This window comes from Ambystoma mexicanum, chromosome 2q, assembly GCF_040938575.1.
Source record: "Ambystoma mexicanum isolate Mex_15411 chromosome 2q, UKY_AmexF1_1, whole genome shotgun sequence".
In the NCBI taxonomy this organism is placed as follows: Eukaryota; Metazoa; Chordata; class Amphibia; order Caudata; family Ambystomatidae; genus Ambystoma; species Ambystoma mexicanum.
This window is the reverse complement of record NC_090924.1, coordinates 1,012,791,406-1,012,809,697: the sequence shown is the minus strand read 5'-3', so window position 1 is coordinate 1,012,809,697 and position 18,292 is coordinate 1,012,791,406. Positions and strand designations below refer to the sequence as shown.

General features: G+C 45.9%; 1 protein-coding gene across 6 annotated transcripts in view; it reads left to right on the top strand.

Annotated features, from left to right (window-relative positions):
- The window catches only part of STAM (signal transducing adaptor molecule), an 876,495-nt gene that overhangs the window by 347,408 nt on the left and 510,795 nt on the right, over nt 1-18,292 (top strand). For all 6 annotated transcript variants that reach the window (XM_069648340.1, XM_069648344.1, XM_069648342.1 and 3 more), the window contains one exon: nt 15,992-16,166. In XM_069648340.1, coding sequence (XP_069504441.1) covers nt 15,992-16,166 — 175 coding nt within the window. The remainder of the gene's footprint in view (nt 1-15,991; nt 16,167-18,292) is intronic.

Below are 18,292 nucleotides of genomic sequence, written 5' to 3'. Positions count from 1 at the left end.
TCACGTTTTACTATACGATCTGGGTCTTGGGCCAATAAAAATCCCATATCAAATAGGGTCATTTTGGCCAGCCATATTGTGTTTAAGACTATGCCCGAGGGAATCGATAATCTCACAATAGCTGTGGAGGCATCAGTGAGGTATTCAACTTGAGCGATGTCATGTGATGTTAAATCCTCTAAGTCAAAAATCTCTAAAAATATTCAATACACTTTGTCAATTTAAGTTGAATTTGGGATAAGGACCCTCACGGCATTTTAGGATTAGCGTGTGACAGGCTGAGGCAGAAGGAATGGAAGGACGGGACTGCTTAATGTTAAGATTTTTCAGCCTATGATTACTGGAAGAGATGTTGTTTCTTTCCAAATTGTATTTTGAATTTACTAGCATTGGACAGGGTGCTCGTTTAGATACATACGAACCTCCATTATTTGGTGGATTCAACAGGATTGCTTGTTGGACCACCAGAGAGGTCCAGGATACTGATTTCGGTTGAATGTCAGAGGTTGATTTCTTTAATTGGTCATTCTGGTTCAGACCACGATCATCCATATAAGAGTCCAATGCCTTACGCATTTCCCTCAGAATAATCGATCTTTGCGATTCAATTTCATTTTTATTAGGTGCTGGTAACAGTTTGTCTGAAGGTGTGACCAGAGCCTTAATTGGATTCGGATCATGATTTTTATCAATGTAGCCAGTTTCAAGCACCTCAACCAAGGCAAGAGGGACCTGTTCAACAGGATTCGTTAACACATTAACTGCAGTAATTGAAGGAATCTTTAGGGGAGCTGATGTCACAGAACAGGTCGTAGTAAGTTTTTTAAAGAAAGCATTTAAGGACGCTTTTGTCACTCGTGGAGCAGGCATGTTCTTAGTTTTTTTTTTGAGTGGATGCTCTTGCAATCTTTGAGTTTCGGAGGGACTGCAGTAATATTACCAGATGTCGGAACAATAACATTCAGGGTGGGTAGTACATTATCCAGCATAGGACCCGGTACAATTGAATCCTGCACACTCAACCACAAATTATTTATTGTAGTTGGTTGTGCAAGAGGCAATTTCGTAGGGCTTAATGTAATTACATGGGGGATAATGGGCACCACGGGATGAGGGATAAGAGTCGAAAGAGTTGAATCCAGTGCCATCCGATTGCTAGCTGGATCGCTACATAGCTTGCCAAATTCTAGGTGGCAAGCGCCTTGAGGAGCCAGTTTCACTTTCTGTGTCCATAACAATAAGTCATCCAACTTACATTCCTGTTTTGTTATTTTTGTATCCCATGCTTCAAAAAGTTTGAACAGGGATAATAAAGTAGTATTAATTGCTGCCAATGTAGTTTGTAACAACAGCGACTGAGTTTCAACAAATTCGTCTTGTGGTCGCGCAATGGGGTGACGCGGTGTAGGATGCACATATGAAATTTCGGACACAGAGTGAACTGATAATGAAGACTCCGAATTTTGAAGAGAGTTTTGGGAATTGCAAATCTATATTGGGGACTCACACTGACTCGCATAAAGAGAGACCCCTTGATTGTCAGGGGGTTCCGTAGTATAATCAGACATGGTAGATTGAATAGTGCGGTCAACCATTACAGGAAGGATGTGACAGGGCAAGTTTAGCATTGTGTTATCAGAGAGCTCGCGTGGTGCTGTTGAACCCGCCACAGTTCTAATAAGCGGGCATTGTGTTGGTAGACCAAGGTTGTTATTTGACTTGGATAACTGGAGAGCTTGTACTTTCAGCTGGGCACCTTGTTTAGGGGTTGTCAAGCACATAGGGTTAAATACTGTTGTACTGGGACCCCTTGGTTTACTAGGGCATGGTGTCAGCACAATAGACTTATGAGAAAACATTTTTTTTGCAAATTATGTTGGTTACCATCGAAGCTATTGCAACCATTTAGCGTTGGAGGCATGTCGGTTTTCAATGAGTAAAGCCGACCACGTTTATGCATTTCAAATAAAGAAATGTCACTAAATGGTGCAACAGTAAACTCTAAACAGTTATTACAAGATACTTAAACAGGAGCCTGATTAGGCGCTTACTTATGAATGAAGAAATAACAATGAAACGCCTCCACCGTAGACGCGGGAAAGCGGATAAGCGGTGCCCTGACCAAGCCTTATTGCCTCATTCAAAGTAGAGTTCATAGGTCGTACTCATTCCATAGATGTTAGTCTGCACACTGTACAACGCAGCAACACAGCAAACAGCCGTACTTCGTGTACTTCATGTGAGCGTGCGTGGGTGCGCTACACACGTTTATCACGAGCACGGTGGGCAGGGTCAGGGGAGGGTTTGGAGAGCGGGAAACCAATCAAATGTTTTTTGTATCTTGTGAAGGGCAGGCAACTTCCATGTTGTCTTGAAGTACGTCCTCTCAGGGTTCACAGACTTCCAATTCAATGCGAGCGTTCGAGCAGAACTCCCAGCCGTACTTCGTGTACTTCACGTGTGCGCCTATTATCATCTGCTTATTTCCTTTTCTACTGTGTGTTTTGGGCTTAGAATAAATATAGAATTTTGTACTTGCCTGTCTAAATTGAATTATTGTGTGCTTAACTTTGTGGACTCATTGTGGACCTCTGTCCCCACTCTCTCTCCTGAGAGTAGCGTTGACTGTTCTACGTTGCTACCTTGATTGGGTTTTGGCTAACTTCTCAGAGTTACCCTGTTCACTATAACTAGAATGGACTCCTAAAATCTGTCCATCTGTTTATGGAACTACTGGATGGACACCCAGGCTCACAGTGTCCTTGTCTTCTTGATGCTGGGCCAGCCAAGCCTTTCTTGTATTTCTCCATCGCCTTTAGTTATTATCCAACTGCGCCACTCTGAAAACTCTTTCCAGTCACGGGGTTTCAGCCTTGCTAAAAGTGCACTGTGGAATATCCAGGTTCTATACATTCCTATGTATTATACATTGAAGGCAGTGCTGAAACAGGCCATATTCTAGCAATCCATCTTTACAGTCCCCAAGCCTGAGTTCAGGACTAAATTAACGTCCCATAACATTGAGTACCGCATGGTCGGTAGGGTTGATGGCCTCGAACATTTGAGGAGTTGGCAGACAAGCATATGCCTGCCCACAGGGGCTCCCGCCACCAGGTCATGTCCTGCCGAAATAGCAGATCTGCAAGTATTGACTGCATGGTAGTCCTTTCCGCTCGCTGCCAGACAATTCAGGACACTCTAAAGGATCAAAATCACTCTCCATGCATCAGCTATGCCAGACTGACTAGGCGGAGGCGGCCCTGTAGCATTACATGGTGAATGGAACCGAGGACTCTTTGATGTGCTCTTCAGCCTTTCCAGCAAGGTTTGAGCGCAAACAGTGAGCCCTGAAATTCTCCATGCTGCTAGGATTAGGGACCCTGACTCTACTTCCGGGTGAGGATTCCCTTTCATCCAGGGTATTTTAGGAGATGGTGGCTCAGGGGAAGTTGGATGGGAAAAAGCTGAAGAAAGTTCCAGAGCTACTGGATTTCCAAAGCGGAGTGATCTGGTCCAGCTCCTCATTCTTCTGCCGTACCTTCGCTAGCGTCCTAGCAATGAAAGCCAAACATGGAAACGCGTTGGGGACCCGGTTTCAGAGGGTTGCAAGAATGCTTCTGCGCCGGGGTCTGGGCTCCAGCTGAAGGATCTAGTTGGATGCATATTGTTGAGATGGATTTCTAGAATCTGGCCTGGTGGACAGAATTTTGGAGGACCCCAAGTTATGGTGAACAGGGAGCTCTGAGAGCAAGTCCAAGCCCAGCAAGGGTAAGGATCGGCACCATCCAAACAGCCAGTAGTTGTCCAATTAGGGGCAATTACTGCTTTCACATCTGACCCAGTAGCAGACTGTCTGGCACCAAAGATGTGGACTGGGACTAGACAGCCCAGCCCCCTTCCTGGGCTGCACACATAAAGGCTCACTAGCCTTCAAAAGCAGTAGCTTTCCCGGGCAAGTGCATGACCTTATATAGATTTTCCTGACCTAAGAAGGCCAAACTCCAATATGGCCAGCCATTGTAGGACACTAGCCATGTTTAGTAGCCCCATGCAGTAAGCGCAAATGTGCACACCAAAAATAAGCAGTCTTCCCGGGAAAAAGAAATGGGAGTGGGAAGCCCATTGCCCATTGGTTCTATGCAGACACTCTTTGGAGCATTCAGTCCAGGTGGTCAGCTGAGCGCCTCTGACCGCCCTTGACAAAACCTTTGAAACGAAAACTCGCTTAACTGATGACTGGGCCTTTTCAGAGACGGCTGTCGATTTTCATCAGGATCCCTTTGCTCAGTCGATAAGGTGCTATTCAAGTTGCCTAGGAATCGGACTGCTCGCTGAGCAAGATCTAGGATCTTTGAAAGGGGTCCAGTGTTGTCTAAGAGCTTATCTTGGAAGGAGTGCCATGCTTAATCTATCCCTTTCTTGTGGCCTTCCAGGGACTGTTTGGTAGAATTGTCATCTTGTGTGCAATTCTCCCCACTTAGCGAGGCCCCCAGCACATTTGGCTGGGTATTTGATTTTTCTCTGACTCTCCTGAGTGGGAACCCCTTTCCCGCACTTAATCATTCTTTTCTGTGGCTCTGAGAACCTTTTTTGGTTTCTGTTGATGGAGTCTGCTTTCCTCCATCTTTTTATGACATCTGTAATTTCCTAATGCAGCACACAGCACCATCTGTGCAGTGTTGCTCTAAGCTCCTTTAGCTGCCCTCTTTGGTTTTCCTTTATTTTCCTGTGCTATCTTAATGTTACCAGGATGAGGGATATGTTATCCTACCTATGCTTTTCTTTTGTGAGATCATTACACACCACCTTGTGTGCCGAGGGGACACATTATATCCCATTTTTCATTTCTCCTGTAACTTTCTAGTTACAGTGACTACTCTGTGTGATGATTTTCTAATGAGTTTGTGTAACTTAGATTTCAGCTTCGGTAAGGGACACATGGGGCACCCTTGTTCCAAAATGGTACCCGTCTTCTTTATTCACCAACTCACGACTTGGCCTTTCGAAGGGATTGTGTCCTCCGACGTATTCCTTATCTTTGATGTTATCCATTCCAACTTGCTGGCCTCGGAAAAAAATGTGAGTAGAGGGCGCTGCGCGTCGACGTCCATCGAGTCAGTGTCCCTCTACAGTCTCCGTATCGGCGCCGACGTCATCGTGCATATAGACTTGCGCAGCGTCCGTTGCTCGGTTCCGTTTTTCCGCGCTTCGTGGGCCTCAAACGTGACGCTCAGTTCCTTTCTTCAGGAAAAATCTTTTTATTCTTCAAAGATTATTATCTTAATACGATGGCTTCTTCATCCGAACCATCAACTCCATGGTCCGGTTTAAAAAAATGTCGTGACTGTGGGAAGAAAATGTCGTTAACGGATTCTCATAGGATCTGTTTGTGGTTCCTGGGGTCGGAGCAACACTGTTCGGAATGCGAGGACTGTATTTCCATGACGGCGAAAGCCTTCAAGGAGAGTAAGGGGAATTTAGATAGAGGTAAGAGCTTTAAAACTTCTACTCCCTCGAAAGTTTCTTCAGCCGAGTTGAGACATTGGTCTCCTCGTTGACAAAAGAAACATTCCCGTTCAAGATCTCGAAGCGGTTCTCACCAATCTTCGAAATCAAAACACTCCAAGAAGAGGCGTCGTAGATCTCCCTCTTCTTCTTCCTCTACCTCCCCAGAAAGGGTCACCTGCCCCACAAAACACAGCTCTCCAGCTAAGTGGGAGGAATTCTGTAAAAAAAATGCTTCGCCTCTTCGAGAAAGCGGCCTCGACCCCCTCGGAGACGTCTAAAGGTGATACCCTGGGTGAAAGACCCTAAAGATAAAAATGCGGCGAGTCGTTGAACTCAGCGAAATAAAGTACTCGAGAGCGTCATCAACCCTCGAGTAAAAAGTAAGAGCGCGTCATCGACGCTGTCATCTAAGGTTTCTGCGACTCATAAATCTGCATCTTTGACGCAAAAATCTGCTGCATCGATGCCGTCTTCGACGCCGATAAAAGACAAACCTACAACTGTCACTACGACTCACAGTGGAGGTGTCGAGAGCTTCGACCATGGCGTCGAGGATGCCATCGACAATCTCGATGACGGCGAGTAGGATCCCGATCCTCTCGAGTGCATCGAGGTCCCTTCAAACTTTATCGACGCTTTTTTCAGGATTGTCTAAGTCAATTACTTCCACGTCGACAACATCGATGTGTTCTCAACCTGTGACAACCAATTTTGCTCCCTCTGCTCTAGAAATGGGTTTTAAACTATATCCTAGATCTGACTACTTTAGAGCCTTGTCCTCTATATATGAGGAAGGGGAAGATTCCGACCATGAGAGACCTTTTGGTTTACAAAGAACTACGATACCCATGCCAGAGGAATTAATCTCTGAAGAGAACCTGGTTAAAAGACCTTCAGGATTCTCTGCATGAGGCAAGTGGTTTAGATACTTCTCCAGAAGTAGAGTTTGCTAAACCAGACCCTGGTGAGCATGCTGAGACCCCTTATAGGATTCTGATGGCCAGAATAATTGAATTAATGGGTTGGTCTACACCTACACCTTCTTTTCAGCAGGATGACCTTACTGATATTTTAGATAAAAGTTCCTTTTCATACTGCTCTACAAAGAAAAATGTCTGCAAATTGGGAAACTCCTGAAGTTATCCCTGCAGTAAATAAAAAACATTCTGCTAAATACAGGGTATCAGCTTCAGATCCTGAGTATGTGAGCAAGCATGCAACTCCAGAGAGTTTAGTTGTACAGGCAGCAACTTCATCAAACAGTAGGGCCCCATACTCTACTATTCCACAGGATAGGGATGATAAAAGAATTGATGCCATGTCAAAAAAGTATTTTTGGCATTTAGCATGGTGCTTAAGTCAATTAACACCACTTGCACGCTAGCAAAATTCAGTCACACACTTTGGGAGTGTGCTTCATCTGTGGCTGACTGTATTCCAGAAGGAGAAGAAATGGATGCATTCTTAAACATCATCAGGGATGGAAAGGATGCAATATGCGAGTCCCTCCAAACAGGCATTGATTCTGCTGACAGCATCAGCAGGGCCATGGCGGCAAGTACCACAATCCGTAGATTTGCGTGGTTGCGGAAGTCTGGTTTTGCTCCAGACGTACAGGCCAGACTTCTGAACATGCCCTTTGACGGCACTTCTTTTTTTGGGAAGAAGACTGATGACAGCCTATAGAAATTACAGGCATCCAAGGCAGCAGCCAAATCCATTGAGGATGCAATCCGGCAGACTCCAAATCGTCCATCAGGAGCTTCCTGGAGGGGTAGGTCTTTTCGCTTTTACTCCTCGTTCGGAAAAGGCAGAGGACAGCCAGCTCAAAGGGGCCAGAGACGATTAACCCTTGGTGGATGGGGAAAAGGTACAAAAACCGCAGCAGCAGCAGGCGCCACTTTACCTTCGGTATCTGCGTCAGCCGCTTCTAAACCCCTCTGAGGTCTCTCCTCACAAGACACCGGTAGGGGGCAGGTTAACTCAACATCTGGCAAAATGGCAGGCTATTACGTCAGATACTTGGGCATTGGAGACAGTTGCCCAAGGTTACTGCCTGCCATTCCTACACATTCCTCAGTCATCCACCAGGGAACAACATTTTGAAGTTTCCAGACCCGTTCCTTATGCAGGAGATTGTAGACCTGCTAGAGAAGGGTGCCATAGAACCGGTACCCGTAGCGGAGCGGAACAAGGGTTGGTATTTCCCCTACTTCCTACTACCAAAGAAGGACGGAGGACTGAGACCCATCTTGGACTTGCGAGAATTGAACAAATTCCTCAGGAAAGACAAGTTCAAGATGGTAACTCTTTCTCAGATTCTTCAGGCCCTCCCGCTTCAGGACTGGTTGGTATCTCTAGACCTTCAGGATGCTTATTTCCATGTGCCAGTCCATCTCAAAAACAGGGAAATACCTGAGGTTCGCAATTGGCAACTCTCACTATCAATTTCGAGTTCTGCCATTTGGGCTGACCTCCGCCCGAGGGTCTTTACCAAGCTAATGGTGGTTGTGGCTGCAAGTCTAAGGAGGGAAGGGATTCACATCTACCCCTAACTGGACGACTGGTTGATCAGAGCAGTATCTTCGGAACAATCTCAGATCCAGCTAGATTATGTCTGCCACTTCCTTCACAAGCCAGGCTTCTCCCTCAATTTAAAGAAGTCACAGATGATACCATCACAGAGACTCCAGTTCATTGGAGCAGTCCTGGACACTTCCCTGGGAAAAGCCTCGCCACCAGCGGTGAGGGCTCAAGATATTTTACAGATGGTCACCAAGTTTCAAAATGCCCAACGTCTACCAGCCTTCAACTTTTTGAGGTTGCTAGGCCTCATGGCATCCTGCATCTTCCTAGTGCTAGAGGCTCGCCTGAGAATGAGATCCCTCCAGTGGGCACTAAGAACCCAATGGTCGCAATTCTCAGGAAGAATGTCAGATCTCCTTCAAGTCCCGGACAGAGTAGCTCGAGACCTTCAATGGGAGAACATCTTGAAAGGAGAACATTTTTGGCAACCATGGGCGGAGATAACAGTAGTCACGGATGCCTCACTCACGGGTGGGGAGCCCATGCCAACGACTTGACCATCAGCGGTCGTTGGTCTCCATCGGAGTCCAGACTACACATCAACCTGTTAGAGCTGAGAGCAATCAGACTAGCGCTGAAGGCTTTTTTGCCATCAGTACAGGGAAAGAATGACCTGATAATGACGGACAACACAGTGGCCATGCACTACCTCAACAAAAGAGGCGGTGTAGGGTGACTGCCACTGTGCAGAGAGGCAATGCAGCTCTGGTTTTGGGCAATTCAAGAGGGAATCTCTATATCGGCTGTTCATCTAGCCGTAGAGAAGAACTTGACAGCGGACGCTCTGAGCAGGCAGAGCACAGTTTCCCATGAGTGGGAGCCAGCTCAGGAAGTCCTTCAAGAGATCTTCACCCTGTGGTGAACCCCTCAGGTGGATCTGTTCTCCACCAGCATCAACAGGAAGTGCGATCGATCAGTTTTGTTCAAGGGAATTTCCCCCGCGAGGAGCTCTAGGGGACGCATTCGTAGTGGACTGGGAGTTCCCACTCCTGTAGGCGTTTCCTCCAGTCCCTGTCATTCCTCAAATGATCAGGAGGTTGAGAAGATTCCGGAAAGCCATGGTCCTAATTGCCCCGGATTGGGCCAGGAGAACGTGGTACCTGGACCTTCTGGACATGTCCATCTGTCCTCAAATTCGTCTTCCACAAAGAGAGGACCTTCTCTCGTAGAAGGGAGTTCAGGTTCTCCATCCAGACATCAGAACCCTCAACCTTCACGCTTTGTTTCTGAAAGGTTGAGATACAAGGATTGGGATCTCCCGGATGACGTCATGGAGGTGTTGCTTTTGGCGAGAAGGCCAGCAACAAAAACTTTATACCTCTGCCGTTGGAACAAATTTTGCAGCTGGTGTAGAGAAAAGAATATTGAACCCTTTTCATGCAATACACCCCAATGGTGTTATCGTTCTTGCTTTACTTAGCAAATTCAGGTCTTCAAATTGGTACAATCAAGGGCTATCTCGCAGCGCTGTCTATCTTTAAGCGTACTGCTGAGGAGCCTTCATATTTCAAATTACCCTTGGTAATCCAATTTCTGAAGGGGTTAACTAATGTTTATTCCCAAAAACCTTTTCAAGTTCCATTGTGGGACCTAAATCTAGTCTTAAAATGTCGGATGGGTACTCATTTTGAACTACTTCATTCTTGTTCATTAAGATTTCTCACCCTTAAAGCAGTCTTTCTTGTGGCTACAACATCTGCCAGAAGAGTGAGCGAATTACAAGCTCTATCTTGCAAACCTCCTCATACAATCTTTCATAAAGACCAGGTTGTTTTACAAGTGAAGCCTAATTTTCTCCCAAAGGTGGTCTCTGAATTCCACATTACTCAGAAAATAACTTAACCTTCGTTCTATCCTCCTCCCCAACCAAGGAAAGAGGAAGAAAGGTTACACAGGCTGGATCCAAGGCGTGCCTTGAGTTTTTATATTAGCAGACTTGCTAGTATAAGGCAAGCAGACCAATTGTTTGTAGGATACACAGGGAAGAAATTAGGATTGCCAATCAAGAAACAGACCATTTCAAGGTGGATAATTTTAACCATTCTAGAATGCTACAAATTAGCAGGAAAAGAGCCCCCTCAACATCTTAGGGCTCATTCAACCAGGGGTATCGCAGCCTCTTCGGCTCCCCAAAGAGGGGTTCCAATTAGAGACATATGTGCGGCTGCCATATGGTTGTCCGCACATACCTTTACTATATTTTACAGCCTGGATTCCTCCTCTAGTCAGGAAACCAGATTTGGGATAGCTGTGTTGCATTCTGTGCATTCTTAAAGGGAAATATTTCATTTTTTACTCCCACCTCCTTTTTACACTACTGCTATGGGAGTCTATCAAAGATAAGGAATACGTCGGAGGACACAATCCCTTCGAAGAACAAGTTACTTTCTTACCTTGTAATGTTCTTTCGATGGGATGTTCCTCCAACGTATTCCTCTTCACCCCTCCCATCCATCCCCGCAGTAAAACTTTCCTTGTAGTTGCAGCTTACGCTCCTTCAAGGTTAATAACCAATTCATGCAAAGTAATTTTTAAGCTTAAAAACGGAACTGAGCAATGGACGCTGCGCAAGTCTGTTTATACGCACAATGACGTCGGTGCCGATATGGAGGCTGTCGAGGGACACCGTTCTGAGGCCAGCAAGCTGGAATGGATAACATCAAAGATAAGGAATACGTCGAAGGAACATCCCATCGAAAGAACGTTACAAGGTAAGAAAGTAACGTGTTCTTCTTGAGCCTTCTTCTGCGACCTTGGGAGGGAATGAGGGATGGTGGTCCCGCTCATTCCTTTTTCTTCGCCTGGCTCCCATTGGGGAAGCCTGTCCGAAGGTGCCAGTGTGTCTGGTAGGACAGGAAGCTGGAAGGTTACCGAAACTCCTTAGGTCTTTGTCCTCTAGTGTGTCCAAAGTTTGAATGTAGCCTGCCTGTGTAAAAGGTGAGGGTCTTGATGCTGAAGCCAATGGACCACTGGAAGATCCATTTAGAAGAAGAAAGAACGTCTATAACTACCTCCAGCGGCCACCAAGCCGACTGACCACTGCAGCTCCATCCCTTTCTTCTGTGCGACAGGGAAGATCCAAACCGGACGACTTCCTCCCTTGGACTGATGGGCCTAGCTAGTCTCGAGACCAGCTACAGTTTAAGCCATTCCACGAGGAGCTGCTACCTTCAAGGCCTGCAATATCCGAATACCCTGGGACCTCTGGCACTGCTACGGTGCATCGTCTCGTCAAGAGCGGTTCTGGCTGCAAACTTGTGGGTACTGTTTTAGCCTATAGAGTGTCCATATTGATTGTAGAAGTCCCCTTGCTGAGTCGTGGACCTAGAGAAGGAAGAAAGACTGCCAGGTGACAACCGTCACTGCTACAAAGCCTGTGTTGAGCCTCCACAATCAAGTACTGCGAAGATCGACAACCCAACCGTGTTTTCCTGTGCCTAAGGACATCCATCCTAGAGGCTGAAATCCTACAGGTGGCCTACCTAGCCCTTTGGATCTCATTTACTTGCTATGAAAAGCATCATCTGTGAATTTGACAACTTTGATAGTGTCTGCCTTCCTCTGTTCTGCTGCCCTCAGGCCACTGGTCCTCCAGTGCCCTGATCTGACTTTTGAGACTCTCATTCCCCAAGCAGGGTTGGACTTCTAAAGTTTAGGATTTGATAACCTAAAGCTACTTTTGATACTAGTCTGTTTCTCATCCAAGGGTCTACTATTGAATTGAGTATTGCTACAGAAAATGTCCTACTGTATATATGTGTGAAACCTTCCTTACCTGAATTGCATTTTGCGTTTAACATTGCCCTAGTATATATAATCATATTTTTATACAACTACAGTGTGTCTCTTTGGCTATAAGTGTACTCAACGGTCTTTGTACTCATCTACAGCCCTCCTCGCTGTTACGGAGAATTCGCAGAAATGTGCTAATACCCTCCACCTTAGAGTCCCCCAGCAACTTTGCTGGATTTTGAGGCATTACATTTTTTATCCTGGAGAGAGTGAGACTTTTTCCCACTCTCTCATGTATGTTAATGTGATTTTGAACTCTGTTTCCTTTGGTTGTGGAGTCTGACAAACTCCATAGGCATCATCTTTTACATTGTGTCACAGAGCACCTTCAGTGCAGTGGCACAGTGAAGTCTTTCAGATTTCCCAAATGTTTAAATACCTTCTCTGGGATAAACTACTGTTTCCCAGAGCAATAAAGTCAAATTGACTTTACTTACATTTGTAACTTTCTAGACCTAGCACACACTATTTTAAAATAGGGTGCTGGAGGGGTTTTCCAGTATCCCCTTTGTCTAGCTTCTCAAGTAACATTTTTTATGTTACCCTTTTCTCACTGAATGGCTGGTGGCAGTGGTTTCGTTTTAACTACCATGGTGTGCATTTACCGCATGCTGCATTCGTAGCTGCAGTAAAGCACTCAAGGGTGCCATTTTTGTCAAAATGGGCCCAGTTTTCTTTTTTGCCATTTCTTTGTGGAAAAGTCCTTCTCGAGATTTACTCTGCGCGCCAAACCAGGTTTGGTCACATTGTCTGCTTTGCCTTTGGCGGGATTCACAAGTGAAGCCCACCTCTGGCTCCAGGGTGTCTGAGGTAGGCAGGAAGTGGGGAAGGTGCCCATAATTCCCTGTGCTTAGTCTCCTAGGAGACCCAAATGCACTCTGTGGTGATTGGCCGGCTGACTGTCCGACAAGGACAGCCACCGTGCTGGGTGACTGACAGCTAGGCTGGAATGAATGGGAGAGAATTGAATAACAGTTAAGGCTTTTGGCATACAAGGCAGAGTTGACCACTGGACGAAGGAACTGAAGAAGAGGACGCCTGCTGCAACTCCTGGACCGTTGGTTTGCCCGGTGAAGCCCTGCTACTGTGCTGAAACTCCAAATTCGTATCGACCGAGAAGCCTCTGAAAGGACTACTTCTCCCCTTGAGTTGGTGCGACCAATATACTCCAAAGTAAGCCACCTGGACATCCTTCTCGGAGCTGGTTGAATTTCCACAGAGCTGCTGCAGGAAACCGTATAGCCAGGGAGAGGAATACCAGATTGTGTGCGTTGATTTAAGCTATCCAAGAGCTCCAGGAAGATCCTCCGGACTCCGAGGAAGCAGGATTGACCGGGCCAGAGCCCCCTCAACAGAGTGCGTGACCCCAGAAGCAAGGAAAGTCCATCTCAACAGCCAGGAACCGCAGTGTTGCTGTTTGCTTTTGTCCCGACGAGCTGAAACACAGAAGTGCCACTTGTTGGAAAGATTGCTAGTTGCGAGCGGTGACTGTCCCATTGCAGTGCTGGAGTCGCCAGAAGTCCTCCCTTTTGTCCCCACTACTGAGGCCAAGTAACAGAGATCTGCAGAGCTGCACAGGAACAGAAGTCATCTTCTGCACTTTTTCTTCATTACAAAGGTACTGTAAAGTCTGAGAGAACTTACCTCTTGTTGTAGAGTTGCTTGAATCTTCTACCTTTCGCAAGTCTAACAGCCTGTGGCCCATTTGATTCTTCTTTCTTCAAAGACTTCTAAAAAATATTGTGCAAAAACTTTGTCTACTTACCTGCAAATAAGGACTTCAGCTCAGATAAACTTTTGCCTATAGACTTTGGCTTAGCCTTTTTCACTGAATGACTCTTCTTGGAGGACCTGAAAGTATTTGCCTGCTTGAGAATGTTTGTGGTCTCTTGTATGTTCTAAATAAGCTTTTCCTTTTACCAAATGCAACAGTATTCTAAATGCCAACATTAAGATATTAATGTCCCCAGCACCCTAGCTATTGAAGTCACCTGTGGGTGTAGGTTGTGTCTGTGGGCCATCCCAAAAGGGTCTTTATTGATTTAGAATCTAAGAGTGTACAATATTGAAGTGTATTTGTGTGTTACTTTTTATATTGCTCCCTTCTGAAGAAGGCTTATTCTAACTGACTGATAAATTAATAATTGTTTATTGAAGAAACCTTCGGTGTAAGAGTTTATTTGAATACTTGTCTCTGTGAATCTCTGTGTAACTCCCCTACAGCTCACATTGACTGCTCTTGAGATAAGCCTGGCTGCTCAACACGCTACCAGAACTGTGTAGTACAAGCTTATACCAAAGGTTGGGTTTCCTATACCTGTAGTCAGAGTTGTGTGTAGTGCACCCAAGGTACTGCATACAAACTTTGCCTAACACTCGTTCCTAGACTAAGCCTGGCTGTTCGACCAAAGCTACCAAACCTTTTGGGTAGTTCAGGCCAAACCTATGAGTTGGAGCCATGTGCACATAAGAGTGAGTTTTCTGCAATCCTACCACAGGTGGACTTTAGTCAAACTCCCTAACAGGGACCTGCTCACAAATGTCGGCACCTTTTGGGTAGATTTCCGGTGGTATCACCATCTTCACATCCATTGGGTTGCAGTCATTCTGTGCTCAGTTTGGGTCTCACTTTTTTGTCAAGTGGCTTACGCAGGCATGCTTTTAAATACTCTGACGATTGCGGGGACGGATACCAGTATGAGGATTTGGGGTTTATCAACTACTAGGTCAAAGATCTCCTGCTCTCCCCTTTCAGCTCCTGTTGTTGGCATTGGTTTCTCTGGTTACGCCCACTCTTGTGGCTAATCGGTCCCTAGGTTCGGTGGATCTATGTACTCCCCTCACATAGTCCCCGCGTCTTTTAATGTCACCGTCCTCTGGATCATCTTCTGGGAATGTGTCGTGAGGGTCTCATTTCCTGTCTTCCCTTTAAGGAAAGCTTCTTTGAGCCTAGAGAAGGCAATCCCTGCTCCTGATGTACCGAAGCATTCGTGTGCATGCCCAGGGAAGGGGGGTGGGGCGGAACAGTTAAGAAAACCGCACTGCTTATGGGCCCGGATACTCCTCTCCCACATCGTTCGACCTTCCTCAATTGCATCGGCTCAAGGACTTCTGAGACTACCACCTTCCCAGTCCTATGGACAGAAGAATTTAGGACCCGCTTAAAGCTGACTTACATTTCCGAGTCTTGCGCATTAGATTGTAGTCTGTGAAGGGATGTTCTCTCGCGGGTTCTTCTGCATCATTCTGATGCTCAGGAGACACTGTGCGAGTATCTTTGACTCCCCATGCACCAGGAGTAATGCAAGAAGTGGTTGTGCTCCGGCCACGTTGGGGGGATAGTGGGCAGTATGGTTGGGCAGTATGGTTGGGCAGTATGGTTGTGCAGCGAGCATTTCTAATCGATGAGTAGAGCTGTGGTCGAGCCTGCTCGAGGTGCATATGTGCCCATAATTGCGTCACAGTGGCTTTGCTGGCTCGCACTGATGTTTAGAAAGTGACACTTATCTAATGCTGCTCGAGCAGCAAAGATAGAGTAAGAGGTTCTGGCTGCAGACTTAAGTTATAGGGGGAGAGCCTTGGTTTTTGTTGCAAAGAGGCACGTGATCTTAAAGGGATGTCATGTTTTCTGTTGCTCATCTATGGTTGATGTGGGAGTTGTAGGACTTGTTTAGCCTTGGTGCGTTACAACATGGCAGTTCTTTTAGATTTTTTTTATTGAATATTCTTTTGTACTGCTCGAGCTTCTTTCTGTAACGAGAATAAAAGAAAGAGAAGAATATAGTTTGACTCCAGTCTTGTCCTAGAATTATTTTATTGCCAACTGTGGTAGGTCTTCAAATTCGACCTGCTTTTCTTAGATCGATATGACCAGCACCCCCATACGCCCTACTGACTGTAGAATTCAAATTTCTGGTTTTTCTTCTGCCTGACAAAGTCTGAAATGTATTGTGCCAGTCTGGCTATGGCATGATGTGGCCAAATGTTACAGCTTTTGTTTTGATTTATGGTTTTTGGTATATTTACTTTCTTCCACTACATAATGTATGAAATGTTCATTTGTGCACAGGTGGTTCATACCCAAGTGGGTTTTCATATTTTTCAGCTATTGAATTATCATTAAAAGAACAAAGGCAGCAACTGTATCCAAGTACTTCCACTCTCTTTGGGAATTACAAGCCAGAGGGCCGAAAAGTTCAAGCCATCTATGACTTTGAAGCTGCAGAAGATAACGAATTAACATTTAAAGCTGGGGAAATAATAACTGTACTTGATGACAGGTAAGATAAGTGGATTAGATTAGTAGGTAATTACATTATAATTTGATTAGATTTGGGCCTGAAGAGGTTTGCTAGAATGGTTGCAACTTGGAGAAGTCTTTTTATAAAACCGTAAGTATATATTGAAGTTGGCACACTGAAAACACTACATAGTTTTCTGTTTTCAGCATGGAGAGATGGCAATAAAGGTATGAACTTTCTCTGATTTTGCTGAGCAACATCAAGCCGGTTTTAACTGTACTAAGCAATCCCCACACAGTAACTGATTATACCATAATAAGCAGTATCAAGAGTTATCTTCCTGAGCTGCACTATTAGGATATTGGTATACTCTGTGGGTTCAGGATGGCCAGTCCACACCTTGGTTGCAGGGTTTCTCTACTTATGCTGACTCTCCCAGTGTTGGACTGTTGGGAATGATTTTTTTGCTGCTTTCCTTCCATAGACATTGTGTTGCACCTTTTCCTACTTTTAATGGTAAGTAAATACTTTCTGCTTCACTTACCTTGCTAAGCTCTTTTTTTTGTGTGTGCGCTGATCTGTCCCTATGTTTATTAGTGTTGGAGAACTCGGTTTTCCACAGTAAAATTATCTGTTTGTTTATCCCAGCACTGCATATATCATCTGAAGTATTGTGTAGATAGACACTTTGTTTCTCTGTACCTTTTGTTTTTAGAAACGTTGTTACGTGCATGATGCATCCAGGATGGGTAGGTGGCAGCGGATACATTTTTGTACAGTTTTCTCTTTTCTAGGCTCATGCACACTTGCATTTTTTCTCATGATGCCATTTAGAAGTACCATATACGCTGGACTTGGCTATGTCACAAGAATTTTGCTTGTCCTTTGGTAATCTTGTAGTTTGACCTTCTTCCTGCCCTGGGGTGGCTGGATTGTCCATAAATGGTAAGCTCTTTCCCTGCAAAAGCTTCAGCATCTGCAGACAAAGTGACGGTCTGTGTGTGTAGCCGGATGTGACCGCAAATCTGTCAGGACCCAGTCCATATTGTGAGCCATAGTGTGTCTGTTCCTGGGCAGATGCAGTGGCCAGAAGCTGTCTATGATTGGGGAAGCCCCTGCCAAGTTTGAATGGTGCATATCCTAACCATTGGAAGGTAGAGGACCACTCTAGCCAGGATCCTGGATAAAAGATGGACTCCTGCAGCTATTCTTTATATCATCGTTGGAGCAAAAACCCCAGCGAAGGAGGACAGCCTGTTGAAGAACAAGACCTCGTTGTTGAAAGCTTGCTAGCCGCACTTTAGTCACTTTCCCGGCAAAGCCAGTCCTTCTGCAGATCTCATGAAGATCTTAATCAGTGCTTCAACCTCTGGACTGCTGGGAACAACCAGTCCTGAGCTCAGCTCGAAGATCCAGCCACTCTAAGTGCTTGGAAGAGTCAATAAATCTTGCTGTGGGCAGCCTGATGTCGTCCTGAGCTACTTTGCTGCACCAGTCGCTTTTCCGAGTTAAACCTTGGACTCTTCGGATCCTCAACCTATAGAACAAGAAGCCTATCCCTGAAGTTACGACCCTCGGCTATGAAGAGGGGCCTTGCAGGACCAGTTTCTTTGTTTACGATGCAAGAGTTGCCGAATGCCATTTTCTTTAAGTGGCCACTGCCTTTCACCACCTGCATCGCATCCTGGGAGTGCTCCGAGATAGTCGCAAGAGCGGTGGTCCAGTGGTGTGTGTGTCCTGGATGTCCAGCTGTCCAGTGTCAGGAGGTCCAGACAAGGGTGCTGGACATGCCATTCGACAGGGACAACCTCTTTGGGAAGGCTGTCAACGAGTTGTTGCAGTCCATTAAGAAGGACACAGACGGCCCGTGCCCGTGCCCTGGGCACTCTTCAGCAACATCGCCCGTCCTTTCGTGCCTCTGGGGCAAAAACTGGTAGATCGTCGAAAGGCTTCTGCATAGGATCCTCTTCATACCGTCAACTCTCCCGATCCACATCCCAGGAGGCCTACAGAGGACGTTCCAATGCTTTGGGTGGAGGTGGCAGATGTCTCTCCCATGGCGACACGCGGGTACCTAACCATGATTGAACCAGCCAGGACGTTGGGCCCCCACTCATGCACCCCTGGACCTCAAAGTGCTCGGTGAAGCCCTGCTGCCGTGCTGA